Below are 15966 nucleotides of genomic sequence, written 5' to 3' on the forward strand. Positions count from 1 at the left end.
CTCAGCTGCATTTTGAACCAAATAACTAACTCGGTTACTTTTAAAAAGTAAGTTTCCGAACGCTGTGATTGGGAAATTTTGTTTATTGGTTACAAATAAGTGACGTTCGTCTGCGTCTAAAGAACAGTTTTCTAGATTGTACAGTCACGGACACTTTTGGGTTGTAATGATTCCATTGAAAGTCAATGGGATTGTTACAATCCATAAGTGTTCATGACTGTGCGTGAAGCCAATAACATGGCGACGAGCGTGAGCTTAACAGTGGATGTTGTCACTAGTGTACGCAGTGGAGCTGGAATTGTACAGTGTATTTGGTAATTTCTATTTTTAACTTTCGTTTTAAAAGTACTAAAATGGCAATTGGGGTCATTTTATGTTGGGTTTATATTTACCACTTTGGTTTCCCCCCCGAGTTCTTCAATGTATTCCTTAGAAATTTTGATTTTCTCAAAATTTCTGGATTTGTTGTAGCCCCATCAGATCCCCTCTGCCAAGGACGTGTTTAGGGGGGGTCCAACCGTCAAGTACTACAATTGAATAATGAAAAATATATTATTTTAGCCTTTGTTGTATAATTTCCTCTGAACTTATCGGAAGACAAGGATTGTATTAGGATCATACGGCTTTGAAGGACAGGAAGGACGAATTTTGGGCGGTCCAGGAGTGCGGACCCCCCGAGTGACTTATTTAGTACGAAAATTAAATATAATGAAAATATTCTGGTTTAGCCTTTGTTGTATAATTTCCTTTGAACTTATTGGAAGACAAGGATTATATTGGGATCATACGGCTTTGAAGGAGAGGATGGACGTATTTAGGGGTGCGGACTCCCTCTCAAAGACTTACGAAGTACTAAAATTAAGTAATGAAAATATTAGCATTTGTTACATAATCGATGGTGATTAATTTCCTATGAATTTTTTAGAAGGTAAGGCTTATATTGAGATCATACGGCTTTATTAATATATTAATCAGAAACTTACTTTGCTCAAACTGCATGTAACATCATTTTTGTTATTCGACATATATTAAATTATTCATCTATTTGACATTAATTCCATTGCCAGGGCACTTGTTTTATGTAAATTATTCGAATCTTAAGTACAGGTAAGCTACGTAATGAATATGCGCTATTATATCTTCTTATGCAGTTTTTTACCTATTCGTGTAATAATAATATAATATTAATTAATTCATGTATTGTAATTAGTATAAATTTGATTTGATATAATTATTTTAATTTAAACATTATTATTATTATTCTTGAGACACTTGGTTCGGACCCCCGAAACATATTTCTAGATACGTGCCTGCCTTCTGCGTACGCCAATGGATGTAGAAATGAAATTGAATCGTCCTGCGTTTCAATTGTTCAATTGTACTCTACAATTACAATGTTCTACTTAATATAAGATTGTGTGAAATATTCTCATGATTAATTGAAAAATATATTAAATGTTGCGTGTTTATTGTTCATATTTTTACTTTTTCCTCAACAGTCGATACTTGGAAGAGAATGCTAGAAGGTAAATAGAATTGTATTCATCTGGAAATGAACCAACCCAATTGAAAAACAGCACCAGTACCATAAGTTCTTTTAAGTGTAGTTTGTTTTCGTTGTCTAGTGGACTGTGTAAACTATAATACAAAGCAATCTACCTGTAATCTACTTAAGTTATATTCTACAACACTAGTTACAATGTACTTTGTGTGCCCGCTTCTTTTCTTTATGCTCAAGCGAAAATATTTTCCTTATTTCTGGTTGAATTCCTTATAGCTTCCTGACGTTTCGAGGTCCACAGGCGCCAACTTTAGAGGGTCAAGGCGCCTTCTGCCCCTTCAAAATTCCTCCAGAAGGACTTATATTGTACAATAGAAATACTGTTTATGTCAATCTTGTCTCCCACGCAATATTTTTTTATACAAAGTCAGCGCCACTGTCAAATTCGATTCTATGGATACTGAATAATTTCCTACATTCATTTTCAATGTAGATCAAGATTTTCTCTATGTTTATCCTACAGATTCCTCCATGTTTATTCTTTAAAATCTCTCAACGTAGAAAAAAATACGCTTCGTTTTAGTCAGTTGCGTGCGGTGGTAAATCAGACAGGGGAACAGGTCATCTGCTGCACTTGCCCCCATATACTTATATGAGGCGCGTTTATGACAATAATTTTAAATAAAATATGAGAATATAAATAAAACATTCAAAACAAAATTGTTGATATAAAACAAGGAGAAATTTAATAAAAGTAATTTATGAGTGACCACCAGTGGCGGCGATTAGGGGGGGCAGTTGCCCCCCTTCTTTTGGTACTTTTGCCCCCACATTATGCTAAATCTTATCTACAAAGGGAAATATACTGTCTTTCAATGGCGCAGGAACGTTTTTCATTTGGGGGTACAAAATTCAGCCTCCCATATATATATATATATATAAATGTCCAATCAAGTGTCGCAATAATAATAATTAGGATAATTATATTTAATTAAATTAATATATTAATTAATTAAATATGTACATTAATTAATATTGTATTGTTATTATTACATGAATAGGTAAAATATAGTAAAAGAATAGAAATATAACAGCAAGTATTCATTATCTAGCGTACGTGTAGTTAAGATCGCCAAGATTTGCACAAAAACAACTGCCCTGGCAAGGAATTTAATGTCAGATAGAAAAAGAATTGAATATTTATTGAATAACAAAAAAAGAAGTTAGATCCAATTAACGAAAAGTAAAGTTCCGGATTAATATTTTATGGATATTAACATTAGTAGTGTGCATAAATCTTTGGAATCCTTGAAAGCCGTATGAGCCAAATTCCTTGCCTTCCAATAAGTTCAGCGGAGAAAACCATCGAGTATACAGGGTGCAGCAGAAATAACTCCCGGATTTAATTCGTGAATAACAAAGCAACGATAGATGTTATGCAAAATTGTATTTCACAGTTGGAAAGAACAAGGATTACCATTTTGTTTCCCATATGTACCGAGACAACTCCACGAACGCCCCTACTTTTTTGAGGAAGACGGCATGCAGTTAATGTAACGTCTGGCCGTTATGTATGGATGTTACGCAACTTCCTGCAGCCGAAATCGAACGAACGTGGCAAATTGGCTGTGTGGTTCCAATAGGATGATGCCTCAGCACGCGTATCGATGAACGTGCTACGTGAAATGTTTCCAGGGCGTCTGATCTCACTTCGAAGTGACCTTCCCTGGCCAACTCGTTCCCCCGAGCTCGCACCCTGCGACTTCTTTCTGTGGGAGTACCTGCAGGCTAAAGTTTACCAAGGAAGGCCGAGGACAGCCAATGATCTGAGAGATGGTACCAGACAGGAAAGAGCGGCAATACCGACCAGACATGACTAGGAGGGTAATGCAGAACTTCAGGGCGAGACTTCAGAAATGCGTACACTGTGCAGATCGGCATTTAGACGATAACATTTTAAATCAAAGTCAACTATGTCACTCAAAATGGTGACTTGTGGCAATTTTGACAAAAAATAATTGGAACATTTTGTTCTTTGCAAATGTGCAATAAAATGGTAAACCTTGTTCTTTCCAACTGTGCAATAAAGTTTTGCATAACATCTATCGTTGCTTTGTTATTCACAAATGAAATCCGGCAGATATTTCTGCCGCACCCTAACTTGTAATTGTTACGCTGTTCAAGCATGGTATTGGCATTGATGGAAATTGAGTATAACAAATGCTAAACAATTATATTTTGATAAATTACTTTTACTACTTGGTAAGTCTTTCGGGGGGAAGGGGTCCGGACCCCCTCGACCCCCACAAAAACGTCCTTGATACCTAGGTATAATGTGAAGCCATGAGAAATATTCTCTTTTAGAACGGCACACACGAATGTCCTGTTATTTAATGCAAAATATGCATAAATATTTTACATTGTTTTTGTTAGAATTTAAGTTTTCAAAAAAACAAACAAAAAAAACAGATTTTAAAATCAGATAACAATTCTGAAACATATAAGTCTAAGCTCTGGACCTCATTCTGGGCTTATTTGGATTTCACTGAACGGAAAATCAGGAGTGAGGGGGATCTTGAGCCACCCCAACCAGGAATAATCATCTCCCACCCACTGGATATAGAAACTACATTATATAGAGTTCCACTTCCGTTCCGTTCATTCTAATTTTAAAAGTCCCATAGCTACGCATAAAAACATCTTTAAACAATTTATGGCAGATGTGTACCACATCCAAATGCCTTTTAGAAGCCATGTATTTGGTATTTTCTCAGACTTCTATAGAGCGTTGTATTAAAAAAGAAAATAAATTAGTTCAGATGGTTCCCAATCAACTCGTAAGAAGTCTAACTTTGAAATATTTGTGAAAAATTTGACAAATCATTTATTTGTAATATAATTAGCTGTACCTAATGCCGCTCTTCAAGTACTGAAAGTAATATCATTCGGTAGTGGGATCCATGAGAATTACCGTGCAAATTGTCCATGGCTATTTTCATAAATTTCTCTCTTACATCCTATATGTTTTTAAGCGATGGATTTTTATGTATGTTGGTGCAGAAGTTGTCAACAGCTTGTTTTGAGTTTTCGTTTAATTCTTGAAGCTCTTATTGGGACAAATAAAGTGCACGAACACGGTGGTGGACAATTTACACGGTAATACTCATGGATCCCACTGTACATTTATAAAACCGAAATCTTTCCGCTCTAAGAAGTAGCAAGGAAAGCCATATGCTCAAAAGTTTATTCTTTCTTTTCAATTTTTGGTGGACAATGTGAAGAGTCGGCCAAGGTTTATTTTCGTATGTAGTGGTATTAAATGCAGATACATGCGTGTGTTTTAGGATGACATGTCAATTTCTTGTTTATATGAAAAGGTAAACTTTAATATAAGCAAAAGCATGTGCGCCCATGGGTGTTATTTTTGAGTGTCCATCAATTTCATCATATCATCATCACTCATCCTCATCTTCGCGATTAGCCAAAAGTGGCAGAAATGCGAAGTAAAATAAACCAAATCAATCAATCAAATATTCCCATCGTACTCCCAGATACCTTGTAAATCCAACCCAAAATCTACCAATAGAACCTGCAGTGAGTCTCATTTATCTCGTGCATTTATCTGACTAATGTAATTTTCTTACAATTTGACTTTAGAGTTTAACATAAAATGGCGTTGTGTTTGTGTTGCATTCGATATCACAATTAGATTTTAAGCAATTAATGTCCAATTATAAGTATACCTAATACATAGGTAAAAAATAGTCCCCCCTCTGATAAAAGCGCAAATTGCACCCTGTTTAAATATCTAGGAAAGATTTCATTTCACCTAGGAATGATATCGCGATGCGATGAGTCGAGAATTGTCACAGCCTCATCTCGTCTCCTGTGTGGTGAGGTCCTTCTCGTTCTTGTTTGTGCTTATTTTTCTTTCGGTTTCCACTCTGAAGTTATGAAAACTTATTCCAAATTCACCTCATTCTCAGACAGGCTAATCGGCACACTATTTTTAAAAATATATATATATCTTAATATAGTTTAAGTATAGTTTTTCCAACACCCTCTTACAAATTTATGAAAAATATGGGTGAGGTACAGGAGTGCATTGTAACCCCCCCCCCCCAGTTGGTCTGTCGTGTCTCGTCTCGTTCGTGTAAGTGTTCCGTTTCGGAAAATTCCATTATAAATATTCAAAAGAAAATGGGGTTAGTCATATACTCTTCTGATGAAGATTTGTATCTTATCTTCGAATCGACGAAACCACTGCTTTAGAAATGTGTACCCCCCCTTACACAAAGCAGAGTGAATCTGATTCCAGCGTTCCACACACATTTTAAACAATTTTCATTTTCTTAAAGAGGTTTCCAAGAACATAGGTCAATGAACTAACTACTAGCAAGCACAATGTAGTATAATAAGTTTACAATTAAATGTTTTGAATTTCTGTGGTAAGGACTATAATGCTTAAAATTTATAAACAATAATACATTTTTTAATGGGCGAATTGATAATTGGTAATTTTAACAGTAGCACCTTCCGTCTGTTGTCAAATTACCAAAGGAGGGTACAGGGGGTACAACTCGATTTACGGATTTAGGGGGTACAGTACCCCCTTCAAAAATTTGCGGGGGTACAATGTACCCCCCGTTCCTGCGCCACTGCTGTCTTTGACCCCCACCCCCCCAGTTTTGGCACCTTGGGCCCCCGGTTTTGGATCCCAAATCGCCGGCCACTGGTGACCACAAAATTAATGTTTTGGCTAAACCTGTTTCGTCTCTTAATTTGTATATTAAGTTGGTTATCGAGTTGAGTATTCTTGTAATTCAAACGTTCTCAACGCAGTAATGGCATACAGATGACGTCTACCAATCAAAAACGTTACTGCGCCACTGCTTGTTACAGCTGACTTCATACATGTATATGTACTAAAGATGAAAGCGACGAACATTAGATATCTATGTCCATTAGTTTATACATACAGACCTTTTTTTTTTCTTATTTTTATTCAATTTATATTTTTATATTCATTGTTCATCCAGCTTACATATAATCAGAGGTATGTTCATATATTCCGTTGTTACTTTGTAATAATCACCCCGACAAGGGTCTATTGTAAGAGCGGCCCTCGAGGTCGGAACGCGTCGGCTCTAATAAAAACGATTTTATTATTATTATTATTATAACAGTATCATCGCTTTTGGGCTGTGGGGTGCTCAGGATTTTCGAAAGGGAGGGAGGTATACGCATACTTTATTTTAGTAGTCAATCCTTATTTTGCCACTCTTACTACCTTTGTCTTGCTTTTTTAAATTAGAAATACTGGGTCCAATTCCTTATTTTGGCACGCCACTGCCTTTGGGAGAGGGGTACGTGCTCCTATGCCCCCCTGTAATTCCGTCAATGGACACATTGTCCAGAAGATTTTATTTCTCCTGTTCCCCATATATTTTGACAGAACGTTTGTGGTTAATCCATAATGACAATAATTTCCCCCCGCTTAATTTCTCATACTCCTAGTGACGTCAGTTGAGTGTGCATCCCGAGTTTCACTTATCGCACACCATAAGGACAAACTGTTGTCGACAGACGTCAGCGTGAGAAGGTATCTTTGTTAGGTTATGTCTGTTAAGTTTAGTTCTCCTATAATAAATACACTACAGTTCTTCAGTTCTTTAGAACAAAGGCATTATTTTTGCTAGGAGCTCTACACCCAACATGTCTAACCTAACAACGATAGTATAGTATTCATCGTGACGTCAGTAGACGTCGGTGTTCGAAACTGTGTCCGATAAGTGAGTCCCGTGCATCCCTTGCAAGGAGCAGCAGACGATCGATAAGCCAGGCAACTTTTATCAGAAGAGAGTGGGCGTACGAGTACCTGAACGCAAGGTAAAAATGTGGAATCACAAGGTGGGTTATTATTTTGCATGAACTTAGTTACATATAACAAGAAAACGCAATCGATGAAGCTGTCAAGTGTTTCGAGATATTTTGCGGTGTATTTTGTTCGCCATCGGCACAGAAGAAAAATGTGACAGTTCTGAGAATTTGTGTTCTCGATTTCATTCATAATTTTCCAGCAGTTTTAGTGTTTGTGTTAGTATCTAGAAACTCCTTGCACGCTAAGTAATATTAAATCTTGCACAAATTTTCATATTACGTGAGGATGGCCTTGCCAGAAGAGAAACAGAAATGTCACTATTCTGCACGTAAATAAATTAATATGTTCATGTATTTATATGTGTGTGTGTGTGTATTACGAGATGAATGACTGGTTTAAGAAACAAACGCCTATCAATTACATGTTATAATACTAATCCAATTACGCCCTCCCTGATGACGTAGAGTTCAGAGCTGTCACCTTGGTCCCTGGTTCGATAACCGGTGAAGACGCATTCAGCTGTAGGTAAATTTGGCTCGGGTACCCTTTTCTACACCCTCGATTTTTCGCACATTTCAAATATTCTCCTTACGAAAATTAGTTCTTCATAATAAACGATGTTTCTAAATAGCGCGGAAAGTAATTTTTTTAGATCTACGTGCTAGGAAACTTACGTTTTTCAATATTTAGATTCCTTATGTAACGTCGAAACGGTTTTGCAGGGATTTGATCATGGCGCATCTTGGATTCATGTCACAGGCGCACGTCTGAACATTTTCTTTTTCTTCTTATCTTTGACTTGTGCAATGGGATAATTTGCGATTTCAATATATTATTTATGTAATTTATTGGCGGATTGGATATTTGAGACATTGCAATTGTTTTGTGTGACTTTAGACATTGGAATTGATTTGTGTGACATTGAATTAAGACAAAAGGAGTAAATATGAGATTGACACACGTTCAACGGATGAAGGACATAGAGGACTTTGTTCGACGAGACATACGGGACATTGTACTTGACTTACAAGGAGATGGTCTGCTGCCCCACGAACCATTGGCGCTAGGTCCACGAACCATTGACGCTAGCCTCACGTACCATTGGCGCTAGCCCCACGAACCATTGGCGCTAGCCCCACGAACCATTGGCGCTAGCCCCACGAACCATTGACGCTAGCCCCACGAACCATTGACGCTAGCCCCACGAACCATTGGCGCTAGCCCCACGAACCATTGACGCTAGCCCCACGAACCATTGACGCTAGCCCCACGAACCATTGACGCTAGCCCCACGAACCATTGACGCTAGCCCCACGAACCATTGACGCTAGCCCCACGAACCATTGGCGCTAGCCCCACGAACCATTGGCGCTAGCCCCACGAACCATTGACGCTAGCCCCACGAACCATTGGCACGTGGATAGGTTAGTTCAGTTAGGTTGAGATCGATAGTTAAAATTTGGTGTCGTGTTAGTATCACGATCTAGAAATTGGAAATAATTGCGAACCATTTCAAACGACAAAATTTCAACTTTAAACGGCTGTACAGTCGTAAATACTTCTTTCCGCGCTCCAATTTTTTTTATTCACAAATAGGATCAAATAATGTTCATAATGAAAAGATAATAATTTAAAAATTTGAGGGTGTAGAATAGGGTACCCGACCCGTAAATTTCTCGTATCGGACAAACGGCTGAAATTTGCTAGTTCATTTAATTTGAATATTCGTACTTACGTATTCTGCATTGAGAAACATTGCTGGAAGTGGCATTTCGCTTATTTCACGGAAATAAGCTCTATTTGCGACATATCGAGTAAGTTTTCTTCGTTTCTTTTTGCCTTCGGTAACACGCAAAATGGCGGTCACAGTTTCACTACCGTACTCGGCATGCAGTGTTTCCTCCCCACTGCACCCAAAAATACCTACGTAGCCCCACAAACCATTGACGCATAGCCCCACGAACCATTCATACATAGCCCCACGAACCATTTCCGGTAAGGTTAGGTTAGGCAGGGTCACTATAGGTTACAATAGTTAAAAATTGGTTTCGAAAAAAATATGCATAGCCCCACACACCATTGACGCATAGCCCCATGAACCATTGACGCATAGCCCCATGAACCATTGACGCATAGCCCCACGAACCATTGACGCATAGCCCCACGAACCATTGACACATAGCCCCATGAACCATTGACACATAGCCCCACAAACCATTTGCGGAAACGTACCTTCTTCAGTTACAAAAACACGTGTTTGGAAACATTGACCAGGATTACGTCATCACACACAGGCTACATCCACCTGGAAGTAAATGGATGCAAGAGCTTTCGTGCATCGGTCACACATTTATATCGAAAAATAGATGATTTACCAGGCAAAATTCAATGAACGATGCGAGAAAACACTTCCCCGAACTTCCACAAGTCTAAAGAAACTGCATTTGGTAAGTAATTTCTCCTGTAAATTTGAAGAAATCCGTTTGTCCGATACGAGAAATTTACCGCAATCTTTATTTTTGAAAAGCTTTGTTTCGTTTCACTACAATTGGCCGAAGTTCCTTTTGTTTTATTGCGATTTCATAATGGTACGAATGCAAGGTACTTGTTTACTATCCTTCGGACACATTTATTTGTTTTTACAGAAGAAACTACTTACCGTAATAAGTTCCTGTAGCATTGTCGAACATCGGGAAGGTGTTTTGTGTGATGTGGGAATGTTTCATAGCTGAAATTCATGTTGTTCGTTGAAAATTAATTTTCCGACGGTGAATAGCTAGCCCCACGAACCATTGGTGCGTGGATAGGTTAGTTCTGTTAGGTTAGGAAACATAGTTAAAATTTGGTGTCGTGTTAGTATCAGGATCTAGAAATTGGAAATAATTGCGAACCATTGGCGCTAGCCCCATGAACCATTGGCGCATGGTTAGGTTAGGAAACATAGTTAAAATTTGGTGTCGTGTTAGTATCAACAACGTTGATACACCTTCAGGAATGTTCCGCGAAGCAGATACGTAAGTACCAATGTCAAAAATTGACGAAACGAATAAATTAGAGGTGTCCGAAGGATAGTAAATTTTTACTGAAATGATAAAACAATCGGAACCATTACCGAAAAATGCCCCACAAACCATTCAGTTCTGAGAATTTGTGTTCTCGATTTTAGCCCCAAAAACCATTCACGGAAGGTGAGGTTAAGTTCAGTTAGGTTAGGCAAACATAGTTAAAATTTGGAGTCATATTTGATTTTTTCATCTTCTTGCAAAACAATGTCGTGGTTGGAAACACTGACAGGGGGTTACATCATGAACCACACGGAACATCCGCTTCACGTACAGGAAGTACATGGAAGAAATGGCAATTGCAATACATGAAAACATGAATTAACCGCTAAAAAAGATGAAACTATGACAAAAAATACATTCGGGAACATCAACAATGCTACAGAAAGTGATTTGCGTAAGTAGTATCTTCTGTAAAAATGAAGAAATCCGTTTTGACTAAACGAAAGTGTTACCGTATTTTCTTTCATCGTGGAATCTATTTGGTACCAGTAAGATATAGTGAAAACACATTTAACTATTTCCGAATTATTTACATTTGTACTTACTTTATATGCATAGCAGAACATTTTTCAACTTGGGATTGTTTTTTTCACTGAAAAAAGCGTAATTATTCACATTACAAGTATTTATTGGTCGTTGCTAATTCACTTTTGTTACACACAATATGGCGGGCAAATCTTGACTCACGTTGTTTATCGTCAGCTGATATGCAGTGTTTCCAAACTTATGAACCGAAAAATGCCGCACAAACCATTCACAAAAGGTTTTTAAGCGAAAATTGATCCACAAACCATTCACGGAAGGTAAGGTTAGGTTAGGCAAACATTAAATTGGGGGAGAAAAAATCCGCTCACACGTCATCTTGTAAAACTACTGCGTGGTTGCTACACTAACACTTATTAACTGAAAAATGATGGTTTTTAGGCTAACATTGATCCACAAACCATTCACGAAAGGTTAGGTTAGGCAAACAGAAAATTAAATTGGGGAAAAAACCCGCTCACACGTCATCTTGTAAAACTACCGTGTGGTTTCTACACTGACAGGGGGTTAGATATTCAAATGCACGGATCATTTGATTCACGAAGTAGACTGTAATGGTGGCACGAGCTATCTTGCAACGGAGATACATTAATGTTGAAAATGACATTATTTACCGGCCAAATAAGATGCACGAATGGAAAAAACACTATTCCCAGCTTCCAAAAGTCCACAGGACTCAATTCCGTAAGTACGTTCCCGTCATTTCTCCTGTAAATTTGAAGAAATCTGTTTTCACTATATCTAACTGTTACCATCTATTTTACCGGGAGAAATATCTCACCGACGCACAATAGTCATTGCTTTCATACGTGAACCGGATGCTCCATATGTTTGATGACGTAATTCCCTGTCAGGGTTTTCAATTATTTTTTTTTTTTTTTTTTTTTTAACTATGCTTGCCTAACCTAACCTTATCGGAAATGGTCCGTGGGGCTATCCGTCACCTACTACAATTTGCACAATTTGACGAACACGATAGTAGGTAGTTTCATCATGGAACATAGCAATTTTCTTGCATAATGGAGTTGGAAACACTGATATTCGTAAACAAAAGAAGTGATATCATTCACAAAGCAAGCGATAGCACTTAGGAAAATGCCTTATTTTAGTAGAAAAAGTGTTTGTTTTCGTATGAAAAGCATAATGGCACCTTGAACTATGTTCCACAATACACAATTGGTAAGTACGAACCATGCATAACACAAAACATCCGATTTTAATGTGTCTCCGATATAATGAACTGTTACCTTTTCACATGGTTTGATTTTTAAAGCACATTGAATGCTGCAGAGTTTTGTTACATATGGTAGATGCTACTGGACAGGACGTTTTACTAAACTATCAAACCGTACATTCTAAAGTAGTTACACATGCTTAAGAGAACTGGAAAATATGCATTTTATGATTTCGATTTACTTCTGTTAACACATACTGTGGAATTTTTGCGATTACGTAAGATTTTATTCAATATATGCTTTTGTAGTTAGGCAGGCCAGGTTTGGTTCTTTTAGCATTTAAATAAATTCCATAAATGCATTCTACTAAGGTTCCGATTTACTTCTACATTAATTCCCACTAGTTTACGATACTTACAGTCACTTGGCAATGGGCCAGCACCCGTGGCGGAGTGGTTAGCACATCACACTACGATGGCAGGGGTCTCTGGTTGGAATCTTGCCATGGGTGTTCGTAAGAGTACATTCATCTATTTCAGCACTAATCCACATCTTCGCAAATTAGCCAAAAGTGGCACAATATGCGAAGTAAAATAAAGCAAATGAAGCTTGTCCATGGGAAGCGTGCATGTTTGCATAAGTTGATTTTGACGTTTTTTTTCAACATAAATAACTTTTCTTGAAATCCAAACAGTCTTCATTACTTTAAGGAAGGTTCAAATTTCGTGTGACAATGATTCCCAAAATTCTACGATAATTAGTTTTCCGGCTAGGAGAACAATCGGAACCGTTACTATTACACATTCATTTATCTCTTTAAGTGTGCCACTTAACTGCTGAAAATTCTGTCTACTGTTTTCAGTAGATCAATAGGTGTTTTGAAACACCTACTGTGTCTAGATTTTCAAATAGATATGAAAACAAATTTTTAATCAGACGAATGAAAACTTAAATTACGGCCAACATGTTGAGCTAGATACACTACATGTAATATTGAAGAGACTATTTCATTTGTAGTTGCTCTACTGTAATGTACATTAGGCTTACTGATGGTGTTCAGTAGGAAACCATTGATATTCGGTAGATTTCCGAAAAACGCAGCAGAGTACAATGATAACAGTCAATTCTGTCTACGGTAAACAGTAGAAATTTCCATTAGGGTTAATCTGAACAAGATTAGAACAAAGAAAATGATTTATGACTGAACTTTGTAAAAATAATCATAGGAATAACCAATTCTATTTTGATCCTACTTCTAGTGCATTTTCATATCTACTCAGGTTGGTGTTTATGTGAGGTTTCCCTAGTCGAGATGCTGCATCACTTGGTACATTGCAAATTTTTTTTGCCCTTGGAGTTGTTACTTTTTATATAATTCCTCGACGTTTCATAAGAGCTTACTCTAATCCCTCCCCCTTTAACACACTGCATGTACTACCCTTTAAGGGATTTTTAATATTGTGAATTAAAAAACAACAACATTGATTTCGTAAATCTCAATATGTAAGAGCTAAAGCTACTTAGAACACCAACTTTCTTCTGATGCCAATTTGTACTCTTTTAGTTAGTATACATTATACGAGGGTCACTATTTATATTTTGAGCCTAACAATGAAAAAACAGGAATTTGGCATTGAAAACTGCTTCATTGTTTTTCAAAGTATTCTCCTTTATGGTCAATACACTTTTGCATTCGTTCGAACCATTTGTCAAAGCAGTTTTTCCAATCTTCTTGAGACACCTCCATAATATGGTTTTTGAACGCATCAACGGCATCTTCCGCCGACGAAAATTGTTGTCCACGTAATTTATTCTTGACATTCGGGAACAAGAAGAAGTCATTGGGTGCCAAATCAGGACTGTACGGCAGATGACCCATCAATTCGATTTTTTGACTGTTCATAAAGTCGGTTGTTAGACGAGATGTATGACAGCTGGCATTGTCTTGATGAAGAATGATCCAACGGCGTTTGTTTTCTGTATTTGACCGAAGACCTCTGGCAAACAAATTGTTGTGTACCATTCAGAGTTGACCATTCTACGTTCCTCTAAAGGCACAGTTGCCACATGACCAGTTTTCTCGAAAAAACAGGCGACCATTTGTTTCGATGTGCTTCGAGCGCGAACAACTTTTGTTAAATTGGGTTCATCTTGAAACACCCATACAGTCGACTGCTGTTTACGTTCCGGCTCATATGCATATATCCATGATTCATCACCTGTTACAATCTTATATACGTCTTTTGAAGCACCACGATTGTATTTATTGAGCATTTGTTTGCACCAATTGACGCGAGCGTCTTTTTGAGTTTTTGTCAAATTGTGTGGGATTCAACGAGAACATACCTTTCTCACAGCTAAATTATCATGTAATATTTTATATATGCTGGTGGAACTAATGCCTATGGTTGCCTCAATCTCACAGTATGTCACATGACGATCTTGCAGTATTAGGTTTTGCACAGCATCAATGTTTTCTTGAACAACAACTGATTTTGGACGACCTTCGCGAATCTCGTCGGTGAGCGAATGGCGGCCACGATTAAATTCGTTATACCAGCGTTTCACAGTGGCAAAGGATGGGGCTTCATCGCCAAATGTGGAAGTAAGTTGATCGATGCACTCTTGTCTTGATAATCCACGTCGAAAATCATAAAAAAATCATCGCACGAAAATGTTCACGAGTTAATTCCATTTTATTGTTGTCGCGCAATCTCCAAGGCAACATAAACAACACAAATGAAGGTATTGACAAAACATTTGAAGTACGTTATGGTCAATAATGCCAGACGATTCCGTGCAAACGTCAAATCGCACCTAACTTCAATCAGTGTTGCCAAGGCTCAAAATATAAATAGTGACCCTCGTAGCAGTACAATATTTACATCAAGTTATTCTCTTTTCAGATGACAGTTGTGTGCCTGGTATTGATAATTGGAACCATTGCCACTACTGGTAGTTTGCATAAAGTTGAAAAGAACAAAGTGTTGCACATAGGAGGTATATTTCCAATCAATGGTACAGGAGGCTGGCAAGGGGGTCAGGTAATTTGCTACAGCTGTTAGTAATTTTATTAACACTATGAATTTGTCTTTTTAATAGATATTATTATATTAGCAAAGGCTGAATTCAGTGCCTTCATAATAATGCTAAATGTAAAGTTTCTTTTTGCATTTAAAATCTGACAGTGTCTAAATTTTCATTTAGGAGTATTTGCAAGTGATTCTCTTTCCACAATATGACAAAATTAGATTATATATATTTAAGATGTGGAGGCCATCCCTTAACCCCCCCCCTTTTTCCTCTGACAGCCCTTCAAAAAATTTATAAGTAAAGTTACACTGCTGTGATTTGTAATATCATAAATTTTATCACAGCGTTAAGTTTATAATTGTAAATGAGTTTTCCCACTGGTTGTAATCTTGGTTAAGTAATTATTGTTTCTGCAGGCTTGCGAACCAGCAGCAACACTTGCTCTTGAAGATGTAAACAACAGGAAAGACCTTCTTCCAGGCTTCACCCTCAATTTACATTGGAATGACAGTGAGGTAATGTTGGGTTATTTCTACATTGTACAGTGTGTCCAAAAAGTCATGCAACCAAGATTTTGAATGAATGTAACTTTTTTACAGAAAGTGAGGGACAAAACTTACTCGGTATTAACTTTATGTGCATATTTTTTAAACATTAAAGAAGAAAATAATGGGTACTTTAGTGTTATACAGGATGCCTGGTTAGGTTAGGTCAAAACCCCTCGCAAACATGATTTTGTTGATCCTGAAACTGGGGCTAATACTCCTA

General features: G+C 37.4%; 1 protein-coding gene across 4 annotated transcripts in view; it reads left to right on the plus strand.

The window, feature by feature from the left end:
* Positions 1-7321: 7321 nt before the first annotated feature.
* Positions 7322-15966, plus strand: part of GABA-B-R1 (gamma-aminobutyric acid type B receptor subunit 1) — a 66010-nt gene continuing 57365 nt past the window's right edge. For 2 of the 4 annotated variants that reach the window (XM_083109980.1, XM_083109977.1), the window contains exons 1-3: positions 7335-7411; positions 15072-15209; positions 15615-15713. In XM_083109980.1, the coding sequence (XP_082966106.1) occupies positions 7397-7411; positions 15072-15209; positions 15615-15713 (252 nt within the window). In that variant the 5' untranslated portion in view covers positions 7335-7396. Of the gene's footprint in view, positions 7412-7812; positions 7908-15071; positions 15210-15614; positions 15714-15966 lie in introns of those variants that run through there. The other 2 variants (XM_083109978.1, XM_083109979.1) reach the window with 2 other exon arrangements.

Source organism: Lepisma saccharinum, chromosome 23, assembly GCF_977018435.1.
Source record: "Lepisma saccharinum chromosome 23, izLepSacc3.1, whole genome shotgun sequence".
Lineage (NCBI taxonomy): Eukaryota > Metazoa > Arthropoda > Insecta > Zygentoma > Lepismatidae > Lepisma > Lepisma saccharinum.